The sequence below is a fragment of the Zootoca vivipara genome, chromosome 4 (genome assembly GCF_965207765.1).
Source record: "Zootoca vivipara chromosome 4, rZooViv2.hap1.1, whole genome shotgun sequence".
NCBI classification, from domain to species: domain Eukaryota; kingdom Metazoa; phylum Chordata; class Lepidosauria; order Squamata; family Lacertidae; genus Zootoca; species Zootoca vivipara.
In genome coordinates, this window is record NC_142587.1 from 35,868,496 (window position 1) to 35,890,671 (window position 22,176).

Sequence of the window (22,176 nt, forward strand, 5' to 3'; positions counted from 1 at the left end):
GGGACAAATTTTATTTTATTTGCATTTCAATGAGAAACTACAGTACCTAATTTGTACCTTTAGAACCAATACACGAACTAAAACACATTGATCTTTTAAAACTGGCATTTTCCTGGATTTTGCAGTGCAGTTTTCCAGGCAAGTAATGCGCTCGAAAATGTAATGCTTTGCTAGTACATGCATTTTATGCACACTTTAACCCACAGTTAACATACAAAAATGCATTATATTATGGAAATTGCTTTGCACAAATTATATAAAGTCAAAATTGCATACAAAAATGTATATATTCTATTGGGGAAAATTTGCACTAAAATCCCTAGTTTTTTAGTTTTTTTTAAAAAAATCACAAACTGATGTGGAAATATGAAGAACTAAATTTAAGATTGTAAAACAAGAAACCCAAATAGACAGATTCACATCATCCAAGCTAGCTTGAAGCTAATTTATGCACAGCAAAGCCAACACAGCTTAGAGAAACTTATACCAGCATTAAGCATCTTTTGGAATTGTAAGAGTCATACAAACTTCTGCTTGGCACTAATATTTGGAAAAATAAACAATAAGCCACCCACCAGAAAGAAAAATCTATTCTAATGCTCTTCTGCTGGCTGCACATTTCCTGTTATTCATGGAATAGTATATCCAATTTCCATTCTTAGAAAATTTGTGTCCAAAATTTATCAGTTGCCGGAAAGCTTCCAAGTCCCATTCCAAATTTTAAAAAGCAAAATCCAGATTTGCACCACAGGGATTTTAGCAAAGAAAACATAAGCATTTTCTCTATCACTTGGCTGCCATCTTGCTATGTGTTTTGAGCACAGGGGAGGAAAAGAATTAAGAAAAAGGTAGATGGAATAACTTGTGTTTTCATTAAAAACAACAACACACACATACACACACCCCAAAGCATCATAACACCAGAGACAGCTGAGAGAACCATTACTAATATGCCTGGTGACATGTGCTACCATAACATTTTTTAACTATCACTGTCATAAAAATTTGGGGGGGGGCACCAAGCCATAAAGAGTTAAGGGGTAGTTGAAGGTGGGAAATTGAACATTTAGAAATACAAATGAAGAGGGGACATGTAGGAAATCAGTGGGGTGTGAGGGAGTGGCAGTGGTGTGGGCAGTATCACTGCCACTCACCAGGACACGGCACATGGAGGTTGGGGGAGTTCTAGTTTGGTGGCTTTCCAGTGTGGTGGGAGAGCCAGTGTGGTGTAGTGGTTAAGAGCAGTAGACTCGTAATCTGGGGAACCAGGTTCGCGTCTCCGCTCCTCCACATACAGCTGCTGGGTGACCTTGGGCTAGTCACACTTCTATGAAGTCTCTCAGCCCCACTCACCTCACAGAGTGTTTGTTGAGGGGCAGGAAGGGAAAGGAGAATGTTAGCCGCTTTGAGACTCCTTTGGGTAGTGATAAAGCGGGATATCAAATCCAAACTCTTCTTCTTCTTCTTCCCCACAAGTGTGCACATACCTGCAGACCAACCACTGCTGCCAACCATAGCTCCCCTGGCTTTGCTTCTGCCTCACCCCATCCCTGGTTGGGTAAATAGCAACAGTGCCACCTGCCTCACAAACTTCTGCTGATGGAAACTGCCACTCCTTGATCTTCCTTAGCAGTAGCCAAGCTTGCTTCTAGTGCAATGCTAGAATCAAAAATCAAACACCTCTCATTCTCACTAGGAAACTTCCACAAGACTTTTCAACCTTCCTGATGCTGAATCCAAGCTATGATGTTCCCTCATAGAGAAGTCTTTCAACAACTTCTCTGAGGTGAGAACCAGTTTCAATTTTCCCAGTTCTTCCTCCTACTTGATGAACTTCCTCTCCACCTTAGAACTCTACTTTGCCTTAGCTGTTTATTAGGCAGATCTTGCACCTTACACAAACATGTAAAGCCAGAGCACAGACTCTTTATAACAGGGGTAGGCAACCTAAGGCCCATGGGCCGGATGCGGCCCAATCCCCTTCTCAATCCGGCCCATGGACGGTAAGGAAATCAGTGTGTTTTTACATGAGTAGAATGTGTCCTTTTATTTAAAATGCATCTATGGGGCCTGCCTGGTGTTTTTAAATGAGTAGAATTTGTGTTTTTATTTAAAATGCATCTCTGGGTTATCTGTGGGGCATAGGAATGTGTTCTTTTTAAATATATATATATATATAGTCCAGCGCACCACATGGTCTGAGGGACGTGGACAGGCCCATGGCTGAAAAAGGTTGCTGACCCCTGCTTTATAACATAGGTGCACCATATGTTTAACTTATGTTCTGTAATACTTCCCACCAGGGTGTTTTTTCAGGGAGAACTCATATGAATTCAGTTCTGGCACCCCTCAGGTGGGCACCATTGTCATTCAAAGAGAACAAGGGAGATGTTTGCGGTGAGTTCTGACACCTCTTTTTCTAGAAAAAGACGTTACCAAATATAATGTTCAGATTCTTGAAAGTCAGTATCCCTTAGCCAAATTGGAAAATAAAACAGTAAACACATGGAAAACAATATCATCTCAGGAGTAATTTTTATAGCCTTCTAATCCAGTTCAATTTCTTACTTAAATAATTTCACCTTGCTTGGATTTATGGAAAGCTGCCATGAGAATATCTACAGAGCAGTAAATGTTTGCTAGGTCATAACTTCCTTTTCACACTAAGAACTCACACTGACTACAATGAAAGATTTGCAACAAGAAAAAAAGCAAAGCTTTAAAGCATTTGGCATTTAGGGATTTTATTTCATGAATCCTTTGAGTCTCTTTATCAGCACAATTGCTGTTCCAGGTGGTCAGGGGCAAATGAATTATACTTCCTTTACATTTCTGTTTGTTTCAGCCTAACTGTGAGCTGATCCCCCCAAAAACAGGGCTTTCCCCCTTTCCTCCTCTGAAAACTAGGTGCGTCTTATGGAGCGAAAAATACAGTACTTTTCAAAGTTACACATCTATTTCACTTCTTTTTTTCCCTGTATGACTGAAGGTTTAAATATAGAAATGAGAGTATCTTCTCAATGGCAGATCCTTGTGTTCTATTGAATAAATGTTCAAAAAAACATTTGCAAGCTAGAAAATGTTAAATTAGCAAGCAAAAGTGAAGCTAGATTCAAACAGTTGATCTCACATGGAGAAAGCAAAGATGGGAACAGGGAACCAAGCAGGACATAATAAAATGGTTCCCCTTTCTTGCACCTAAGAGTGTATGGCATGGACCTAACACTTTCCTAACGTGAGAACAAGTGAGTACAAAACCCATAGAAATTGCATTCCCCAGGTTCAATTACTGGAACATACTGAACAACTGGAAAATTTTACATCTCTTCAGATCCTTTTTAGAAGCAGAGCCATTTTGTTACCATCAGATATTACTGTGGGCAGATACTATCATGCTAATGCAAGCATATGCTATTAATTATGCTGTTTCATGAAAATTCAATATTCTAGCCAAACATGTAAAAATGGGGCCAGGAACAAAGGACGGTACCTTCTACGGAGTCAGACAGTGGGTCCCATCCAGCTCAACATTGTCGACATTGACTTGTAGTGGCGGCTCCCCAGTATGTTGTGTTAGGCAAGAGTCTTTCCAATCTCCACCTGGAGATGCTGGGGATTGAATCTGGGATCTTTGGCATGAAAGGCATGTGCTCTGTCATTGAGCTTCCCCAAATGTATTCTGAATAATACATATCAATAATTTCTACTGTAAGTTGAAACACAACTCCAAGGTCCAGTTTATGTGCTCAGTGGGCTCGCATTTTGAGTCAAAAATGTGGAGGAAAGGTACACTCATTTTCCATTCATACGGCATCACATGTTAAGGAAATATTCCGCCTCCAAGGCCCATGATCACCTCCACGTAGAGCACACCCTTCACATCATCACTTCTGATCCATTATAATTCAATTTACACACATCATTTCCCCTTAAAAGGTTACCATGCATATGGACCTTGGCCCAGAAGGCTCATTAACTGGAGAACAAATCAGGCCTTGGACTTCAAATCTGACAAGTTCAATAGCATTCAGTACATCTCTCTCCAAGAGATATTCCCCAAGTCTGACTCAAATGCACATTTTTAATCACATAAGGAAGCAAATATGTGAAAAGAAATGTTGTGAATGTTGTGCATATACACCTCTTCAAGTATCTTCTGAGCACGATCATGATCAACCATTCGCTGTGGATGTGAGTATTACCAATAGTGTTGAAATGCCCTTAATCAGCGGAATATGAAATACTATAAGTACTTTTAATGATGGCATGAAAAATGCTGACATGAGCTAACAGAAAATTAATCAGACAATTCAGATGCCATGAGTTTTGCCTTGCGCCACAAGATCAAAAGACTTCTGGAGAACAGCCATATGTATATAGAAAATTGCTAACAACTGATCCCTGCTACATAAATTGTGGGTATCTGAACTTTAGAATATTTCAAAAGGCAAAAATAGACAAGGCCAAACTAAAATTATTTAATGTTCAGCCAAATGGGGATCTCCAAAGACTCTGAATGCTAATGCTTCGACCAGCATTAAGAAACAAGTAACTGGGTTAATTCTGTCCATTACCAAGAACAAAGAAGGGGCATCCATTGATTTTATTTTCTTTAAAGATCTTAAGAATGTAGCAAGTGTCTTTTCACTTGTATTGTATACAGCAAGTGGCATTTTTAGGTTGTGAGCAATAAAAGCTCAATGTAACACAGTTAAATCTTTTCTTACTACAAGGCCAAGATAAAATTACATGACGTTGCCTTGAAAAGTTATGGCAAGGGGGAGTGGGGACTTGACAGCTCTTCCAGGCTCTATTTACTGTTCTTGCAGCATTCACAGTAACTGTGATCCATAATCAAACAAGGACACAGTATCATGTTATCCACAAGCTTGATAGAATATAACTCAATGTGCAAATTGGGTACAACAGGGGAGCTCGTGTAAGCGCTGATGCACATAATGTTCTGCTTCAATTAGGTCATGAAGAAGTACTGGCCATGATCCTAAAATTTCCCAACCATGAGAATTATTTTTATTTGAAGACGTAAGAAAGCAGGCATTAAAAACATGTACTGTACTTTTTTCAAAGGTCTGTGACTTTTAAGTAAATAAAAATGGATTAACTGTTCCAGATAGTAAACAACAATTAGGATGCCTTCTTATCAAACAAACCAGTGTATCATGTAGCAATTTAAATATCAAGTGTGAAAATAGGTGCTAAACCGAAATCATCAGAGAGTAAATAAAGGAGCAAAAAGGTCAAAGAAGGTCTGACAACTTTATAGTCTTGACTTTGCCATGACAGATGTCCCAAATATACTAAGCTTCTTGTTCCAAGTGACACAAGTTTCATCCTGGTTTCCAATTAAGGTGTGAAACAGCTCTATGTCCAACAAACTGAAATTGTTTACCCGTCAAAACTAAATACAAATGTTGCTTTTTTAATTTTAAAAGAAATTGTGAAACTCAGAATTTAACACTTCACGACGCTGCATGGATCTTTCAGTTTTACCTGAGAGAATGCTGGAAACAAAATAATTTGCTTTCTGATTCTTATATGCTAACTGTATAGTTTTGTCTAAAATACTGATCTCATATGTATAGTTATGGCCTCGGTCCTGTATACCTGAAGGAGAGTCTCCACCCCCACTCTTCAGCCCGGACACTGTGGTCCAACACCGAGGGCCTTCTGGTGGTTCCCTCACTGCAAAAAAGTGAGGTTTCAGGGAATCAGGCAGATGGCCTTCTTGGCAGTGGCGCCTGCCCTGTGGAATGCTCTCCCATCAAATGTCAAGGAAATAAGCAACTATGCCTATCTTACTTTTAGAAGACATCTGAAGGCAGCCCTGTTTAGGGGAGTTTTTAATGTTTAATGCTGTATTATGTTTTTAATATTCGGCTGGGAGCCGCCCAGAGTGGCTGGGGAAACCCAGCCAGATGGTCAGGGTATAAAAAATTATTAGTATTAGTATTGTTGTAGTTGTTGTTGTTGTTGTTGTTATTAAAAATGTTACAAATCTTGTTGTCACAGAACAGATACAAGGAGGTCCTTGGCTAAGTATTTCACTCTCAGCTTCATCTACCCTACAGGCTTGTGGGAGGATAAAATGGGGATACACTCCCCTAAATTCCTTAACGGGGAGAGTAGGATACAAATGTTACACTACTATTTATCATTTTATATATAAATCACTTCACATACATTATCTTCTTGTATTCTTTACAACATTTGCCAATTTGGTACCAGGCCAAGTTTAAGCTTCTTGTGCTGGTTTGAAAAACCCTAAACAACTTGTGCTCTACCAGACCATCAAGATCTTCTGATGGAGCATTCTTGGTGGTCCTCCTGAAGTTCAGCCTGCCTTTAGAAAAGTTCAATATCCAGGGCTGGTTTCAGATAATAGCACTGAGTGATTAAGTGTTGCCCCCTGACAACTGCACCGCAAGGTGCCTCAGGGTACCATCCTGTCCCTGCTACTATTTAACATGTATTTAACATCTACATGAGGCCATTGAGAGCACTCATTAGATTTGGGGTGAGGTGTGATTAGTACGCCACTGGCACCCAGCTCTATTTCTCTGAATCAGCAGAGGCTGTGCAAGCCCTGGACTGGAGCCTGGACTTGGGTGTGGACTGGATGAGGGCCAATAAATTGACTCTCAATCCTGGCAAGCTGGAGGTGCTGTGGGTGGGCTACTCCTGAGTCCAGGCAATTGGTCAACTGCCTGCTTTGGATAAGGTTGTATTTCCCCTGAAGGAGCACGTTTATAAACTGGAGGTGCTCCTAGATCCATCTCTGTCATTCTAGGCCCAGCTAACATCACTAGCTGGAATTGCCTTCTACCAACACGTCTAAAATATTTATTGCAGTTGGTATCTGTCCTGGATCTGAATTGATTTTATGTATGTATTGCTGTATTAAACTGTTTTTATATTTACCGTTCTTACAATTGTTTTTATATGCAATTGTATTTAACTGTTTTTATATATGTAACGGTTTTATATGTCATTTTTTATTGCAAATCACTTCAAGAAACCTCATGGTAAGCCATTCATAAATGAAATAAGCAACAACAATAGCCAATTTGTACTGAGAATCCTATCTGTGCAGAAACAATGACCAAAAGTACCAAAATTTTACAACCAATGCTTAAAGGAGTGTGCTCAGAGTAGATAAATTATGTGATCCCATAAAGCTTAGGTCTTTACTGTTGCTAAGGATGAAACATTAGAAGGAATAAAAAAAACTTTATGTTCAGGTTAGATAGTGTTGTGCTATGTGGGGATGTGGTACTAGTTCATAACATTTTTTCACCTTTTCAATGTTAGATTAGCATCTCTATAGCAAATTTTACAAGTGGGGGTATTTAAAAAATACTGATTTTCAAATCTTAAAAAAAGAGATTAATAACTTCAGTTTCAGAATGTCCAGCAACCACAGCTACCTGTCCAATAGGTAGATTGTGATCTACCAGTAGATCACTAGATGTCTGTGGTAGATCACTAGCTCCCCCCAAAGAAGCTCAACCACGTTGACTCCCCTAAAAAAAAGCTCAACATCCTTGTCCTGCACCCCAAAAACAGGGCTTTCCTTCCTAAACAAAGCTCAACAACTTTGACCTTAGACCCCCCCAAAAGGGGGCAGATCACTGCCAGTTTTTAACTCTGTGAGTAGATTGCAGTCTCTTGGGAGTTGGTCACCCCTGCTGTATTCAAATACCCAATGCCACTGTCATGCAGATATACTTAACCAAAATAAGGATACCAGAAAATGTAAACACACTGGAAATTTACCCCACAACAGAACACCACCAATGGGGAGGAAAGGTATATCTCCCATTTAGTTGCCAGCTGTAATTTAAGAAATACTTAGCAAATCTGTAATTTCCTCACAGATATCTAAAAATGGATGGATATTTGTTTTCAGAGGCTTAAATAGTAGGTGTCAGCTGTCCATCTCATGCAAGTTTTCAAGCAACAACTTCTGACCCTGCCTAAAAAATTTCTCAGCAAATGCTTTTAATGAACTTTACATCCGTAACTGCCACCCAGTGAGTGAATAATGAGAGTTACAGATATCAGACAGCAGTATAGTCCAGAACCAAACAAATATTAACAGCCGTTAAGCGGACAGCTCCCTTCCTGCTGAGCACAGCCAAACTCCAAATCAGCACTTTTGCCACCCAAGAACAAAAATATCTAGCTCACAGAGAAGCACTGGATCAAGACCCATCTTTTAAGGGGAGAAGTGATGGGTATGTGCCTCTTAAGACAATGGGCCCATACAGATGGCAACAACACAACCCTGCAGAGAGCACTGTCTCATTCCAGAGTAGTTGGTCATCTACATCATCTTCCCAAGAGGAAAAAATATAGTACTTTGCCACATACGAAATGGAAAAGCACGTCGTGAAATGTTCATCTGTATGGTCTTATTCATCCATCAAGTCCTGTAAGATCAGTATTTGCATTGATGACTAACCTTAATGAACAGTGAGTAGCTTGACTCTTGCATAAAAGGTTTTATATTGCCCCTTGTATCTTTACTTCTTGGGAGAAGGAAGTCAAGCCCAAACTTAAACCAGCAGCTCTTTTAATGAGACGCTTTTGCAATGAAACACAACTTAGGTTTAACTGTAAATGTCAGCCCCCTGAATACACAAAACCAGTAACCCGGTCAAAACAAGTGATTCAAGAAACAGACGTTCTGGAGAGTCTCTCTTTTGGGGGGGGTGATAATAAAGGCTGTCCACTCATTCTCCCCCTCCAACATTAGGACCAAACCAACTGAAATGCAGATGATCCATATTCTGGAATTCCAACTTTTTCCCCTTAAAAGCAACTGTGAGGGTTTCCAAGTTGATTGTGACCCAATTATGAGGGAAGGGGGTTTAATCCTGTAAATATACAGCTTCCCTGTTCAAGATACTTCCTTTCCTGCTTCCACCCCTCAGCAAAGCTGCAGTTTGCCCTGCAGGAGTAAATATACAGATAGAGAGGCAAGCAAAAGGGTCTATATTTTCCAGGTAATGACTGGAGAAGAGACAAACATGTTGAAGGCTCCAAAATAAATTCTGCATTTGTTTTGACCCCAACTACTACTTGCTTTTCTCAGACAAAAAGAAAGAAAGGGCTAAAATAGTGAACCTGTGGGCTAGTTTGAAATTTCAAGAGAATTATACACCAAATGATGAGCATGTGGCTTTTTCAAATCAGAAATGTCTTCTTCATTTACATCACAGGACCAAGTCAGAAATGGTTAAATGCATTTTTGTGTTTGACGCAAAATATTTTTAAAATGCAGATAGCATCAGCGCTGGGGGTTATAATTATCAGGATTGCAGCAAGCACGTGCTCTTTCCTCCCCTGATGCATTGCTGAGAAGCCATTGATCCGCCATTGATAATATTTTCAGTAAAAGTGAAAACAAGGCTTCTGGATAAAGGCCTGTCAAGTAGGGCTGTTATTGGTTTTTGCTAGTCACTGTTTAGTGTCATTCATCTAAACTGTGCTATAAAGTCTTCCACCACCTACTAAATCACTGAGCAGCAGGGCTCTAGGATTAGTTAACCGACACATTACAAATTAATACATCTTTAGGTCCAAATGGCAACACACTGAGAGTTCTTAATGTTGTCAAATAAAATTGTCTATCCTATAACACAAATATGCAACTCACCACTAAAAGTCAGCCTTCTAACCAAATGACTAGAAGGTAGATATTGTAACAGGGATCTGTCAAGGCACATTAGTTGAAAGCATTATTCAGTGCTAGAACCTATAGAAGGACAAGCACTGCTGATAGGTGGAGTCAGCAAGGCTTCTGCAAACAGAAATCCTGCTTCACCAATCCTTTGCAGGACTGGCTTCTTCATCTAGATCATGATGTGAAGGGTGGGAGTAAAACAACAATTTAAACAAAAAAAGTAGTGAGGTCCCCTACCTGTACTTGGAATAAATGTTCTATTTCATGTATTTATAAGCAGGTCTGAATCAGAGGTAGCAAAGTTGGTGAAATCACCAAACTATTCAATATGGTTTTAAAAAATGGAAAAATCAAATAACTCCAGAAGGATTTCTCCAATCAAGGCTCAACAAGCAACAATATGCTGAAAAAAGTACATTGCTAAGTACCAGTAAATATAAAGTGATAGCCGTGGCAGGGGATAGGGTTCTAATTTCACCTATAAACTAATGAGATCTGAAATTATAGTAATAGTCAGAAAAGATATCAAGGTGAAATTTTCAATTAAAAATGTCAACCAAGTATAGTAATGGAGAAAAGGACATGTTAAAAATGATCAAGTATTGAAACTAAGTCTTTTGGAATTTTAAAGCCTTTATACAAATGTATGGGGCAACTGCATGGAAAATACTGCATACAGTTCTTGCTCAACTCAACCTCAAAAAAAGGTTATTGTAGAGCTGGAAAAGGTGTAAAGTATCTAAAACTATCATGAAGTACCAGCTTATAAGGAAAAGCTAAGGTATTAGGACTTCTTTATTTAGGTAAAATGCAACTGGGGCATAATATGAGATTATGAAATTATTCATCTTTTAGAGAAACTGGAAAGAGAAATTTCTCTCTCATAATACTAGAATTTTGGACCACTCGATGAAATCGAATAACAATATTATCCATGTTTCCTCAAAAGTGAGACTCAGTGTTCAATGTGGCTTGTTTCATGAATCTGAGGAAGTGGGCTGTAGTTCACAAATGCTTGTGCCATGATGAAGTTGTTAGTCCCTTGCAACAAAAACTAGTCTAACATGGCTGCCCCTCTGAAGACAGTCTTCACAGTTATACATCATACTTCTCCTGCGATATGAAAATGTTTGACAAACTAAACAAAATATTTCAATGTTTTCTCAAATTTCCACTTTTTCCCCAGGGGTGAAACACACACACACACACACACACACACACACACACACACACACACACTGCTTTTACATGGCTTCAAAATTTCTGCAAGTTTTACATCTGTAGGTCCAAGAGCCACTGATTTCATACCTTTTCTCCAATCCCAATTACGGAGAGCAAGACATACAAAGGTTAGGGGAAACTGTGTGACTGGAGACATGGGAATGCTGTTTAAAAGTTTTATGCAGTAAATCTGCTACTTACTTTGAAATAGACTTGACTGTTAATTTGTCTACTGTCTCAAAGCACTGTCTGTCTTTAAATCTGTTTGATCAACTCTGCTTCGGCACTGATTGAACTACTGCTACATGGCACTTAATCAACTGCTTTATAGATGGCAAAGATTTACAGCTGATTAGCCTGCATAGTTCAGTTGCTTTTGCTAAAAGTTCTAGGAAAGGATTGTTTTTGTGCCCAAATTGCTCAAAAGAATGAAAAAGGGGCTTGGTTAGAATCTGCAGTGTGAATATCCCAGATTCTCAACACAGCGCTCACTGAAGCAGATAAAGCCACATTAAAGGAGCATTTGCTGCTTCAAAATGCCAGCCTTAATAAGTATCTTTTTGTGTGTGCTTTTTTAAAAGCCTCGGTACACCACTTTCCCCCACATCCCTTTATTGAGCAGACACGCATATACTATAGCTGGAGATGTAAAACTAAGCCTCAAATGTTTCATTAGGAAAGAGCTATGAGGTTTACATTACTAGTCCTCAACAGTGGCACAATTCAGAAGTTAGCAATGATTCTGTGTCCTTTGGACTGAGGGGAAAGCAGTACTCAGAAATGAATAATTTATATTTGGCAAGTTAAGTTCAACAATTCAGTTACAGACCAAGAATACAGTGATCAAAATTGGGACAAATAATTCAGTAGGAGAGAGAAGCAAGACACCCAGTGGTATCCTCTGCAAAATATAATCTTAGTGGAAATTTGTATCAGTGAGTAAATGCAGGGTGTCACTAAACATGAAACGCAAATCCTTCTTGCTGATAAATGGCTCCTTCCCCCTTCAATGGTTACAGAAACTGCAAGTATAAAGGGAATTACATACAACTAGCTCAATTCTGACAGACAGACACATCGTAATGCAAAAACACCCTATCCTTCAATACATCTGAAGCAAGTTCCTGAGTTTTAAATTCAAATGAAAGTAACGTCTGAAACATAAAGAGCATTTAGAACTGGGAAAGAACAGCTTTTAAAGGGTAGTTTAAAGCAGCCGTGTGTTTTTTTCCAGCAAGGCCAGCTATTGTCTTTTGATAGATAGGCACATGGCAGAAGGGTTTGAAACTGTTAAGCAAACAAATGTTCTAATCACATCAACAGGAAGCATGCTTCCACTTTTGAAGTCAGCCATCCATTGAAGGGGCTTGATGGTAACTTCTTTGTTAGCAATTGTTTCCAAAGTGGAGAGATTCTTCAAGAAAAATGCAGGAATCTTAATACTTATTGATATGGACAGGATTTTAAACTCTGGCTACTTGTACAAAAGGAATTCTGTAATGGGAAACTTCTGCAGCTCTAGATGCTGTTGGACCATTGGTCCCATCATTCTAGACTAGGGCAATGATGGAGTGTGTTTCCATGGCGCCTGGGGCAGGGCAAGGCACATATGATGAACAGACTCCACCCAGAGGGACACTAACCTGTTTCATCGCTGCCTCTTGGCCTTCCTCCTCTCCAGCCTCCTCTTCTGCCTCTGCTTCTGGACTGCTCTCTGCCACAGACTCTTCCTGCTCACTAAACCATGCTGCCTCTTCAGCTTCCAGCACCTCCTCCTCACCATCTGCTCCCTCTGATCACTCATTGTCATCACACCACCAATCTCCTGGCTCTGAGCCTTCTTGGGGGTTCCTCAACTGGTGCCTCCCTCCACGCCTCTGCATCTAGCTAATCCATGACACTTGGTAGCAACAGTTGAATGAGTCAACTACTGTGTGCATTTGGCCATTGTGTTAGTAGGAATATGCACAGGAACTATATAATTTGCTGCATTATAAATCCAGTTCTGCTACTTTGTAATTTATAAGCACCCCAAGCAGTGACAAGTGAAGATAGGCTTGTAGAATGCAGTTTTCCTTTATGCAGGGGTGCCCAAACTTTGTTCAAAGAGGGCCAGATTTGATGAAGTGAACATGCATCAGGGCTGACCAAAGTTGTTGAGCTTTTTTTTAGGATTTTACACCAGGACATATACTGCCACGGGGGCTGGATTAAATCGACCTGACTTTGGACATGCCTGATTTAAGGTCATCACATGTATGTGAAAGTTAAGCAACATGCTTTCTTAGGTATATTTTTAAGGCTAAAACACATTCTAAACAAATATACCCCAAGATATTCGAAGTAAAATGTGTCCTAACTTCAAATATCATCCATATTACCATAATTTCCATACATATTTTGTGAATATGCCACATTTTAAAATAAATCAGCATTTTTATTTTTATTAAGATACACCAGTAGAGGAAGCCATTCTCTTTCTTCTCTGTTGGTATAAAGCCTGATTTCAAAAGTAACTTATCCCACTTTTTCACAAGTAATACTTAAAACCAGTGCTCTACTATAAAGTTACAACCTTGCATGTTTTTTAAAAATTTTTAGAGCTGTGGTGCAATTTTATAAACCATACAACGGTAACTCAGCACACTTTCCAAAAGAAATGGCTGCTCCTAGAATTATATTTGTATTTTTTGTAATGAAATGTTCCCATTAGTCCTAAAATGCACACTAATACATTTGATAGAAGTCTCCCAGCATGAAAACATAGAACACTTACCATAAGAATGACAGTACCAAGGGGCAGGGCAAATCACAACATGATTTCAGGCTGAGTTTGATGCTGGAGGCACAAATGAAAACTGTGCACTTTTATTTCAGCAGACTTTGACAGATGGAAGGGTGCAGCAAATCTCTAATTGTTTAGATCATTAACTCATCTTTCCACCTGCATTCTCTCTGGGAAGAACCCAGTAGGAAGCCTGAAGAACAGCTCACAGCAGCATTTTGGAGTGTGAGCTATTCTACAAATAAATTAGACTGGTGTTTTTTTCCCCTGAAACATGATGTTTATCTGGCTGCTGCATTTGTATCCTTAGTTAGCTTTTCTTTCACAAAATCCTCTCTGTTCTGAAGACTACAGATGGCCTTTTGGCCTTGCCATTGGGTCAATCAATCAATGACTATTGTCAATGTATTGTCATCACAGAGAAGAAGAAGGAAAAGAAAACCAGATTGAGATTCATGGTGCGTCTTGATGTATCACCACTTATTTCCAGCCCTTGTAAATGCCACTGCATAGGCATCCCTGAATTATGCTCTCTGTTCACTTAGCTTTCAACGGTGCTCAAACTGCAGTACTACAATTCAAAGGTGTAGAATTATCAGTATTTAAAAATTACCTCAAAGTATAATTTCATTTCTCATAAAATGCTTGCACCTTTAATTATGTTTGAAGTAATTCATCCCATCAGAAACATATCACCAGTGTTTATTCACTATAATGGCCTGTTTCACGCAGCAGGGTGGCCTTCCTGCAGAAGCCTGTTGCCTTCACAGAAGTCATTCATTCATACGATCAACTTAATATATGAGCTGGTAGTTTACAGTTCTCAGCTACAGTACTTCTGCCTCCTATGCACATTTCAAAGCTCCAGAGAAGGTTCTTGCAGCTGCAATTCTAAACTATAGGCTCATAAATTACATTGCTGAAAGGAATGAGCAACTCTTGCTAGTGCTAAAATAAGTAAGCTAGCCCACTATGAACCAGCCCTTAGTAGTAATGAATGCTATTTAATAACAATTAATTGGCAGTATTTAAAAGTAGTTGGGTTCCTTCCCACCCATGTGGTTATACTGATTGCAAATTACAACAGCATGAAATTATATGAAGTTTATATATAACCAGCTTATTTTACTGAGGAAGAAGTGATTTCTTCTGTTGACATATAAGGGGCCTTGGGGGATCCGAATGTGTACAGAAGCCTGAAGACAACCATGCAGCACAAAGGTATCTTATTAGAAACTGACAAACAGGGATGCACACTTAGACGTATTAGTGGAGTGGACAGAATGGGCACAACTTGACACTTGTCAGGCAATGGATAATTAAGGAGGGATGATAGTTATGCAGATCTTTGAAGGTGATGACAAGAAGATTAAATCAACTGTGGTACGTAATTGTGAATGAATGGCCAGATTCAAGGAAGAAGAAAAATCAAAGACAAGACTCAATGGAACAAAGTTTAGATTTAATTAACTCTTTTTTCAGTTTATGTTTCATTAGACAGATATCCTTGAGAACATTCAGCAGCCTATTATATTCCACAAACAATCCAACAGCAATAACTTCAAGGTTCTGATATTTGCTGTTAATGGAGCAATTTGGGAAACCTGAAATAGTAGACAATGCTCATGTTGTTGTTGTTTAGTCGTTTAGTCGTGTCCGACTCTTTGTGACCCCATGGACCAGAGCACGCCAGGCACTCCTGTCTTCCACTGCCTCCCGCAGTTTGGTCAGACTCATGTTGGTGGCTTTGAGAACACTGTCTAACCATCTCGTCCTCTGCCGTCCCCTTCTCCTTGTGCCCTCAATCTTTCCCAGCATCAGGGTCTTTTCCAGGGAGCCTTCTCTTCCCATGAGGTGGCTTCAGGATCTGTCCTTCCAGTGAGCACTCAGGGCTTATTTCCTTAAGAATGGATAGGTTTGATCTTCTTGCAGTCCATGGGACTCTCAAGAGTCTCTTCCAGCACCATAATGCTCATACAGAAGTTAAATTCTGACCTTTTTTTTCTAGGTATTGTCAACTGCCTTAACTAAAGTGCCAAGCCAAACTTGCCAAGAGTCTGGAACCAATATAACAGAAGGAAAAATGGAGCTTTGATGCACATTACATATTTATTTCCTAAAATTTATACACTGCTTGATTGTGAAAAACCTCAAAGCAGTTTACAAAAAATAGTAGAATAGCATAGCCTCACAGGACCATAGCATGAGTCAGACACCACTTTTCTCCTCCAATGCAGAATCTGAATAAATCAATATCTTAGAACCAAAATTCATGTTGAAGTCGAGTTTAATGGATAGATTTACATGGCCATTTGCTTCCTTCTCTCTTCTGTGTCTTCTACAGCTATTGCCTCCTTATCCTTTCTTGACCAATAAATTATACTAAAACTGGACTTCCCCGTGACAAGCAAACCCAGCCATACCATGTGAACCTACTTGCTGCATTAAGACCTGTGATACTGCAAATCTTCAGATTCTCAAATTAGACACCAGAAACATATTCCAGGTCCGAGATGCACAACATTATGAAGGACAACCACACCGTACATTGTTCTATTTGTTTCAGCCACAAATCACTCACCACATAACAACTTCTTTTGGCAACATCTCTATGGCTATGTTGTTTAATGTGTACTGTTCACCCCACCCCACCCCCAGCAATGGTTCCTTTCCAGGACAGAGTTGGTACTATACAGATATTTGTCAGTAATCTTTTTTTACTTAAGCTGACTTGTAAGGATGTTCACTAAGTATGTTCACACAGTCATCATAAGTGATCAAATCTCTCATAATTAAAAGAAAATGAAAAATCACCCCACCAATACCTAACAATACACTCGCTGCACAGACAAGCATGTATATGCACCTTGACAAAATGGCAACATTAGAAAGCCACTAGAAGTCCTATTCCATGATTAACCATGGAACATGTGTGCCACAAGAGCTAGCAATTGCCAGACACCAGCATTCTTGTTATTTCCACCTAACTAGATACCAATCCATATACTGTACATAGATATATAGCACAGAAGAGGGTAAAGGACTAAATCTCTCCTACACACACCCCATACACAAACAGGTACCAATCCTGACTGGGCTTTCAGTGCTGGTTATTTCTGAATGAAAAATAATGAATTCAGGGGCAATGAATATGCTTAACATTTAATGTAGTTTGCCCCTCACACTTTAACTGATTTTGTGGCAATTTAACCTAAAGAGAGAAAGAGTGTGAGTGTCAGAGAGAAGGAGAGAAATATAGAGAGGGGTGGAGTGAGAGAGAATAATCAGAACAGAACAATACTGAAGACCAGATGAATGTATGAAATCGTTTTCATTGTTTCATTACAGTTTTGTTTTCAGGTAGTTTACTTTGGGCTATAACAACCTATTCCTATCAACACTAATTATCAGCAGCAATCATGAGACAGTGACAGGCTATGTTGTTCTTTGTTGATTTTCATGAAATTTAGTAGTCCTATTTTAAAGAATCGCTTGTGAACATCACATGGGAAATAGCTTGGCGGATGTTCATGTTCCTTATTTCATAGCACAACTGCATCACTCAATCAATGGAGGAGACACCAGGGTTAAAAATTATTTCTAAAAAGAAATCCTGTATCTGTACAGAAATTCTATATAGGACATGACAACTAATCCCAAACTAAACTGAGCCCAACGTAATTGTGAAATTTGGAGGATTACCTCCCTAACTGACCCTTTATGTGGAGGACTCCCACCAACATCCATCTTACATGAGGACTACAACTGCTTCCTTAATCCCCTGATTTCTGCTGCTACCAGCCATTTCTGGTAATATCTTATTCCCCAAATGACACATAAACAGTAGCAGGCGTAAGACAGATAAACAAGAAGACTTACTTTAAAGGTTAAGCAAATATATTATTCATTCAATCAATACTAGTAGCAGACAGCTTGGTGAGGCAGCAGTGCTCACCTGACCTCCAGTCAGTCATGTCACTGCTGCTTGCTAGGAGGTAGAAGGAACAAAGTCAGTGCAATACAAGTGCAACAGTAGGAGCACCAGAACAGCACAGTGCAAATGGACTGTGGAGTCAATCCACTGATCCCACGAGTGCATTTGCACCACACCAACCTCGCCCCTCCTCCTCTACCTCCCTATAAGCAGCAGCAAAAAAAACACCATCCAGAAGATAGGTGAACACAGTCATACCACCCCACTGTCCACTGCTGAATTATATTTACAAGATAATATGAGTTAGCGGGTTAGATAGAATTACTGTACGTACTTGCATTCTTGCTTGTATAGTAGCTACTGTATTCCATTAAACCAGTTCCTCTTCTAATCAAAACAAATAGCCCTTCTCCCAACTTCTCCCCCAGTTAGCACTCATAAACTGAAGTCTTCCTGCTGGTCAGGAACTCACAAAGAAAACATCACAGAAAAAGTATTTCATTTGTACGCACAGACACACACACCAGCTTGTTGAGATTCACTGTTGTTGAGAAATCCATGTACCTTTTTGTTTCAAATGGAATGTCTCTATTCATAAAACAGGGCAGTTCTTCACCGCTCCTTACAGCACCTCAGAGCTTCTGGGATTTTGGTCCCCACTTAATATAAATACTACAGAAAGTCAACTACGTATTAAATATAGATCTCGGCATACTGCAGTGCATGTCCTTGTAACATTATGAAATCATGGAAATTTTGGCTAAATACTGTTTTACCTACCATTTTTCTACAACACTGGTTTAATAGTTTAGAAGGTGAAATTCTAAAGCAGGGAATAGACGCACTCGGCATTGAATGGGAATGAAAAGAGCAGTCAGTGGCTAAGCCCTGTGGTTCCACTCTGACCCTCTAAAGCTGAATAATAATTGTTGCTTCTCTCCAGGCAACTTAGCAAGATGCTTTTCCAGTAGAATCAAATAGTTATTAGCTCACTTGCACTCTAATCTTTCAAGGGTCAAAGAGTCAACACACACATACAAAGACAACAGTGAGACTAGCTGAAAGCCCCAAAGAAATTAAATTACTGAAGAGCATAAAATATATAATCTCAGGGAAAAACACTTTCCTTTCTTGAACAAAAATTGCTTGTAGAATAAATATTAAGTACATTTTAGGTCATGTAAAATTAACTGGCACAATCTAGCTCTAATAAAGCACTGTAAAATCCCACAGGGTGGTATCCAACTACTAAGTCATACTCAGAATATACTAAATGACTTGGTTTGCATGCCTTGCCGTTCAGCACAAATAAGATAACTCCTGGAACTTTGCTTCTCCCTGGCCTTTTGAGCTTAGTGTGTTGTCCAAGTCTGTTTGGCTTAGTGTGTTGTCCAAGTCTAGGCTATCTCCTCCTTAACCATCATTTGTAATTGGGTTCAGATGTCACGCCAAGCAAAACATTGGCCAAGGGAGCTGCTATCTCCTCCACACAAGCCAGCATTTTTGCACTAAGCCATAGTTTGGGCTTAGTATGAAATGTGAAATCAAGCTATTGAGCTCTATTATGTTAATGGGTCTACTCTGAGTATGACTAACACTGGCGATTGCCCATTGATTGCAAACAGAAGAGAGCCAAGATGTTTAATTGAAGTAAATGGAACAAGGAAGCAGTGGCGTCACAAGGTGGGGTTCCACATCTCAGCGGATGACAAGAGGACACCCCATGGGATGATTGCTCTGTCGCCCAGGCGCGGCAGCAAGAGCAGCCATCGCGGCGGCACAACCGCATGTGGAGGATCCTCTGTTCGTGGCTGGCAGGCGCAAGCAGAGGATCCCGCCACCGTCCATACAGCGTTTGAGTGGCAAGCCGCTACGTACAACGCATGTGCGGTGTTGCATGCATGCGCTGTGCGTAGTGATGCCGCACATGCACTGTACATAGCGGTTTGCCACTGGCGCCGGTGGAGCGCCATATGGACGGCGGTGCGATCCCTCCTCCCCGGCTCGCCGTAAGCAGTTCATGCTTTGCCACTTTTCAGTGAGCCATGCCTCCCCCTCCCTCCCTCTTCAGCTCACTGTAAAGCGGCAAAGCGGGAGCCGCTTACGGCGAGCTGGGAGCCCCCTCCCAGCCTCCCTCCCTCCCTGGCTCACTGTAAACGGCTCCTGCTTTGCCGCTTTACAGCGAGCCAGGGAGGGAGGGAGGACGACGGACAGGATCCATGGCTCCCGAGAGGACGAGCTGCGCAACTTTGCCAGTGCCCCGGCAAAGCAGCATAGCTCCCTGCCTTCTCCTGATGGCTCGGGGTACTTGGGAGTCATGGGGTGGGGTCACAGAAGCATAGGAAGGGGGGCAGACATTTGGCACCCGCCTGTGACTCCCAAGCCTACCCAGAGCTGTCGATGTGGGGGGGGAGGGGTGACCAAAAAAATTCCGCACCGGGTACCATCTGGGCTTGCTACGCCTCTGCAGGGAAGTTCTTAAATAGAAGGAGGAGGAGGAGGAGGAGGAGGAGGAGGAGGAGGAGGAGGAGGAGGAGGAGGAGGAGGAAGAGATCGCTACCACAAAGTTTTGATATACAGCAAGTGATTACATACATATATTCATTGTTAACAAGATTTTAAGAGTTTTGTTGTATGCAAAGAATATGGAAATAAATGCATTGTAGTGCTTAGAACAAAATGAAATGTATAGCAATCCATAAACAATAAAGCACAAGGATGGATAACATTTTTGTACTGTATCTTAGAGAGAGAAAGAGAAAGAGAGAGAGAGCTGTATGTTTCATACCTTTGAACACTGTTTGTGATTCTGGCACCAGACTAAGGAACCATTATTCTGGGGGAGAGAGAGAAAATAGAAGTATTAGTGACATATCTCCTCAGGCTAGGCCAATATTTCCCGTGCATTTCCATAGTACCTCTTTCCCACTCTGAAAACAAAACAAGAATTTGTTTCCATTTCTGGTTAGGTTGGTGAGTTTCTAAGAATTTTTTGTGATGCCAACTTCCCTTGCTGACTTGACCAAAAAGGTGACCAAGAGGGTGCTCACTCACAAGCATATTCCCCACAGATAAACCACTTGTGAAGAATATCCTGGAGAATAGAAACCCCTGCTCAGTCAAGGGGGAGGGGGCACAATGTCTCATTTCCCACTCCATCATGGTTGTGTGTTTAATTAGGTCCCCCCCTTATTAAACATTAGTCCCTGCCCACAAAGTAAATCGGGACTATATCCAAGGTGCAGAGGGTGGTCCCTAGTTGGCCCAGGGCAGTTCATCTTGACTGGGGTCTGCAGATTGGAACCAGAGAGTAGACTGGCAGGGTTGTGTACAGCCCTAATAATTAATATATAGCTTTTATTTTATTTATTTTTAAAAGGGATACATACAATTCTGGACATATACCTCACAGCAGATGTAAAATAACATGGGATGCAGCACTAGCAGGCAAAATTCATATGTTCATCCACCCAGTTCCTTTGATCTTTTTTATCTTCTTTTTTGAAGCGTAACTGATAAGAGACAGGGTGCTGTAGCTCTTGACATTGTGTACACTATCCCTAGCGCATGTGGTGCTTTTGAAAGGTGCTTCTTGAGTCATTACCATGCCTTACACTAAGGTGGAGATTCTTCCAAAATATTTAGAAACACAAACATTTCTGCCTCCCCTGATCTTATCCTCATTAGCACATTACATATTCAGCTATTAAAACCGTGTCATCTTAAAATCTAATGCTCTTTGGTTGGCAGCAACTACCCATAAAGTTATCTTAAATATACTAAAGCACACATATAAATAAATGTGAAACATAAAACTCATGCAAACGCTTGTGAAAGGACAGGAACAGAAGACATAAAAGTTTAGGAGGATGTCATAAATAACATACAGTTAACTGAAGTACTTTAGCAGTCCCCGTGCCAGCCAAGAATTTATTATTTCCTTTTCCAAAACCTAGCCAGTAGTAATGTTAAACTAATATCTCATGGACTGCTTTCAATCCTTTATTCTTCCTATAAAGGAATGACAGAAGAGAACAATGATTGCAGCTGCAGATTAGTAGCAACTAGCTGCATACCGTAGTTTTATAGCTCTGTGGCCTCTTTTCACTAAATCAGATGAAGCGCTCCTGCTTTTGGAATATGTTGGTCACCTGGAACATTCTCCAAATGCAGAGGCTGCTTCTTCTTGCCTTGAAAGCTGCCACACTAGAGGCTACAAACACAATTTCAAAACACAAACAAAATATGTAGCAAAGTCATCTGCTTATCAACTGCTAAACTAAAATGCTACAACAAAAAATCTCCCAGTAGCACCTTAGAGACCCACTACGGTAAGTTTGTCATTGGTGTGAGCTTTTGTACGCATGCACACTTCTTCAGATACCATGCATGCACACGAAAGCTCATACCAATGACAAACTTAGTTAGTCTCTAAGGTGCTACTGGAAGATTTTTATTTTTTTCCCGACTACGCCAGATCAACATGGCTACCTACCTGTAACTAAAATGCTACAGTGGGCCCACAACTGG

The 22,176-nt window shown here is 40.3% G+C and overlaps 1 protein-coding gene across 2 annotated transcripts in view; it reads right to left on the minus strand.

The window, feature by feature from the left end:
• The window catches only part of ANOS1 (anosmin 1), a 133,800-nt gene that overhangs the window by 51,788 nt on the left and 59,836 nt on the right, over positions 1–22,176 (minus strand). For both annotated transcript variants that reach the window (XM_060273484.2, XM_035115473.3), the window contains exon 2: positions 20,435–20,482. In XM_060273484.2, coding sequence (XP_060129467.1) covers positions 20,435–20,482 — 48 coding nt within the window. The remainder of the gene's footprint in view (positions 1–20,434; positions 20,483–22,176) is intronic.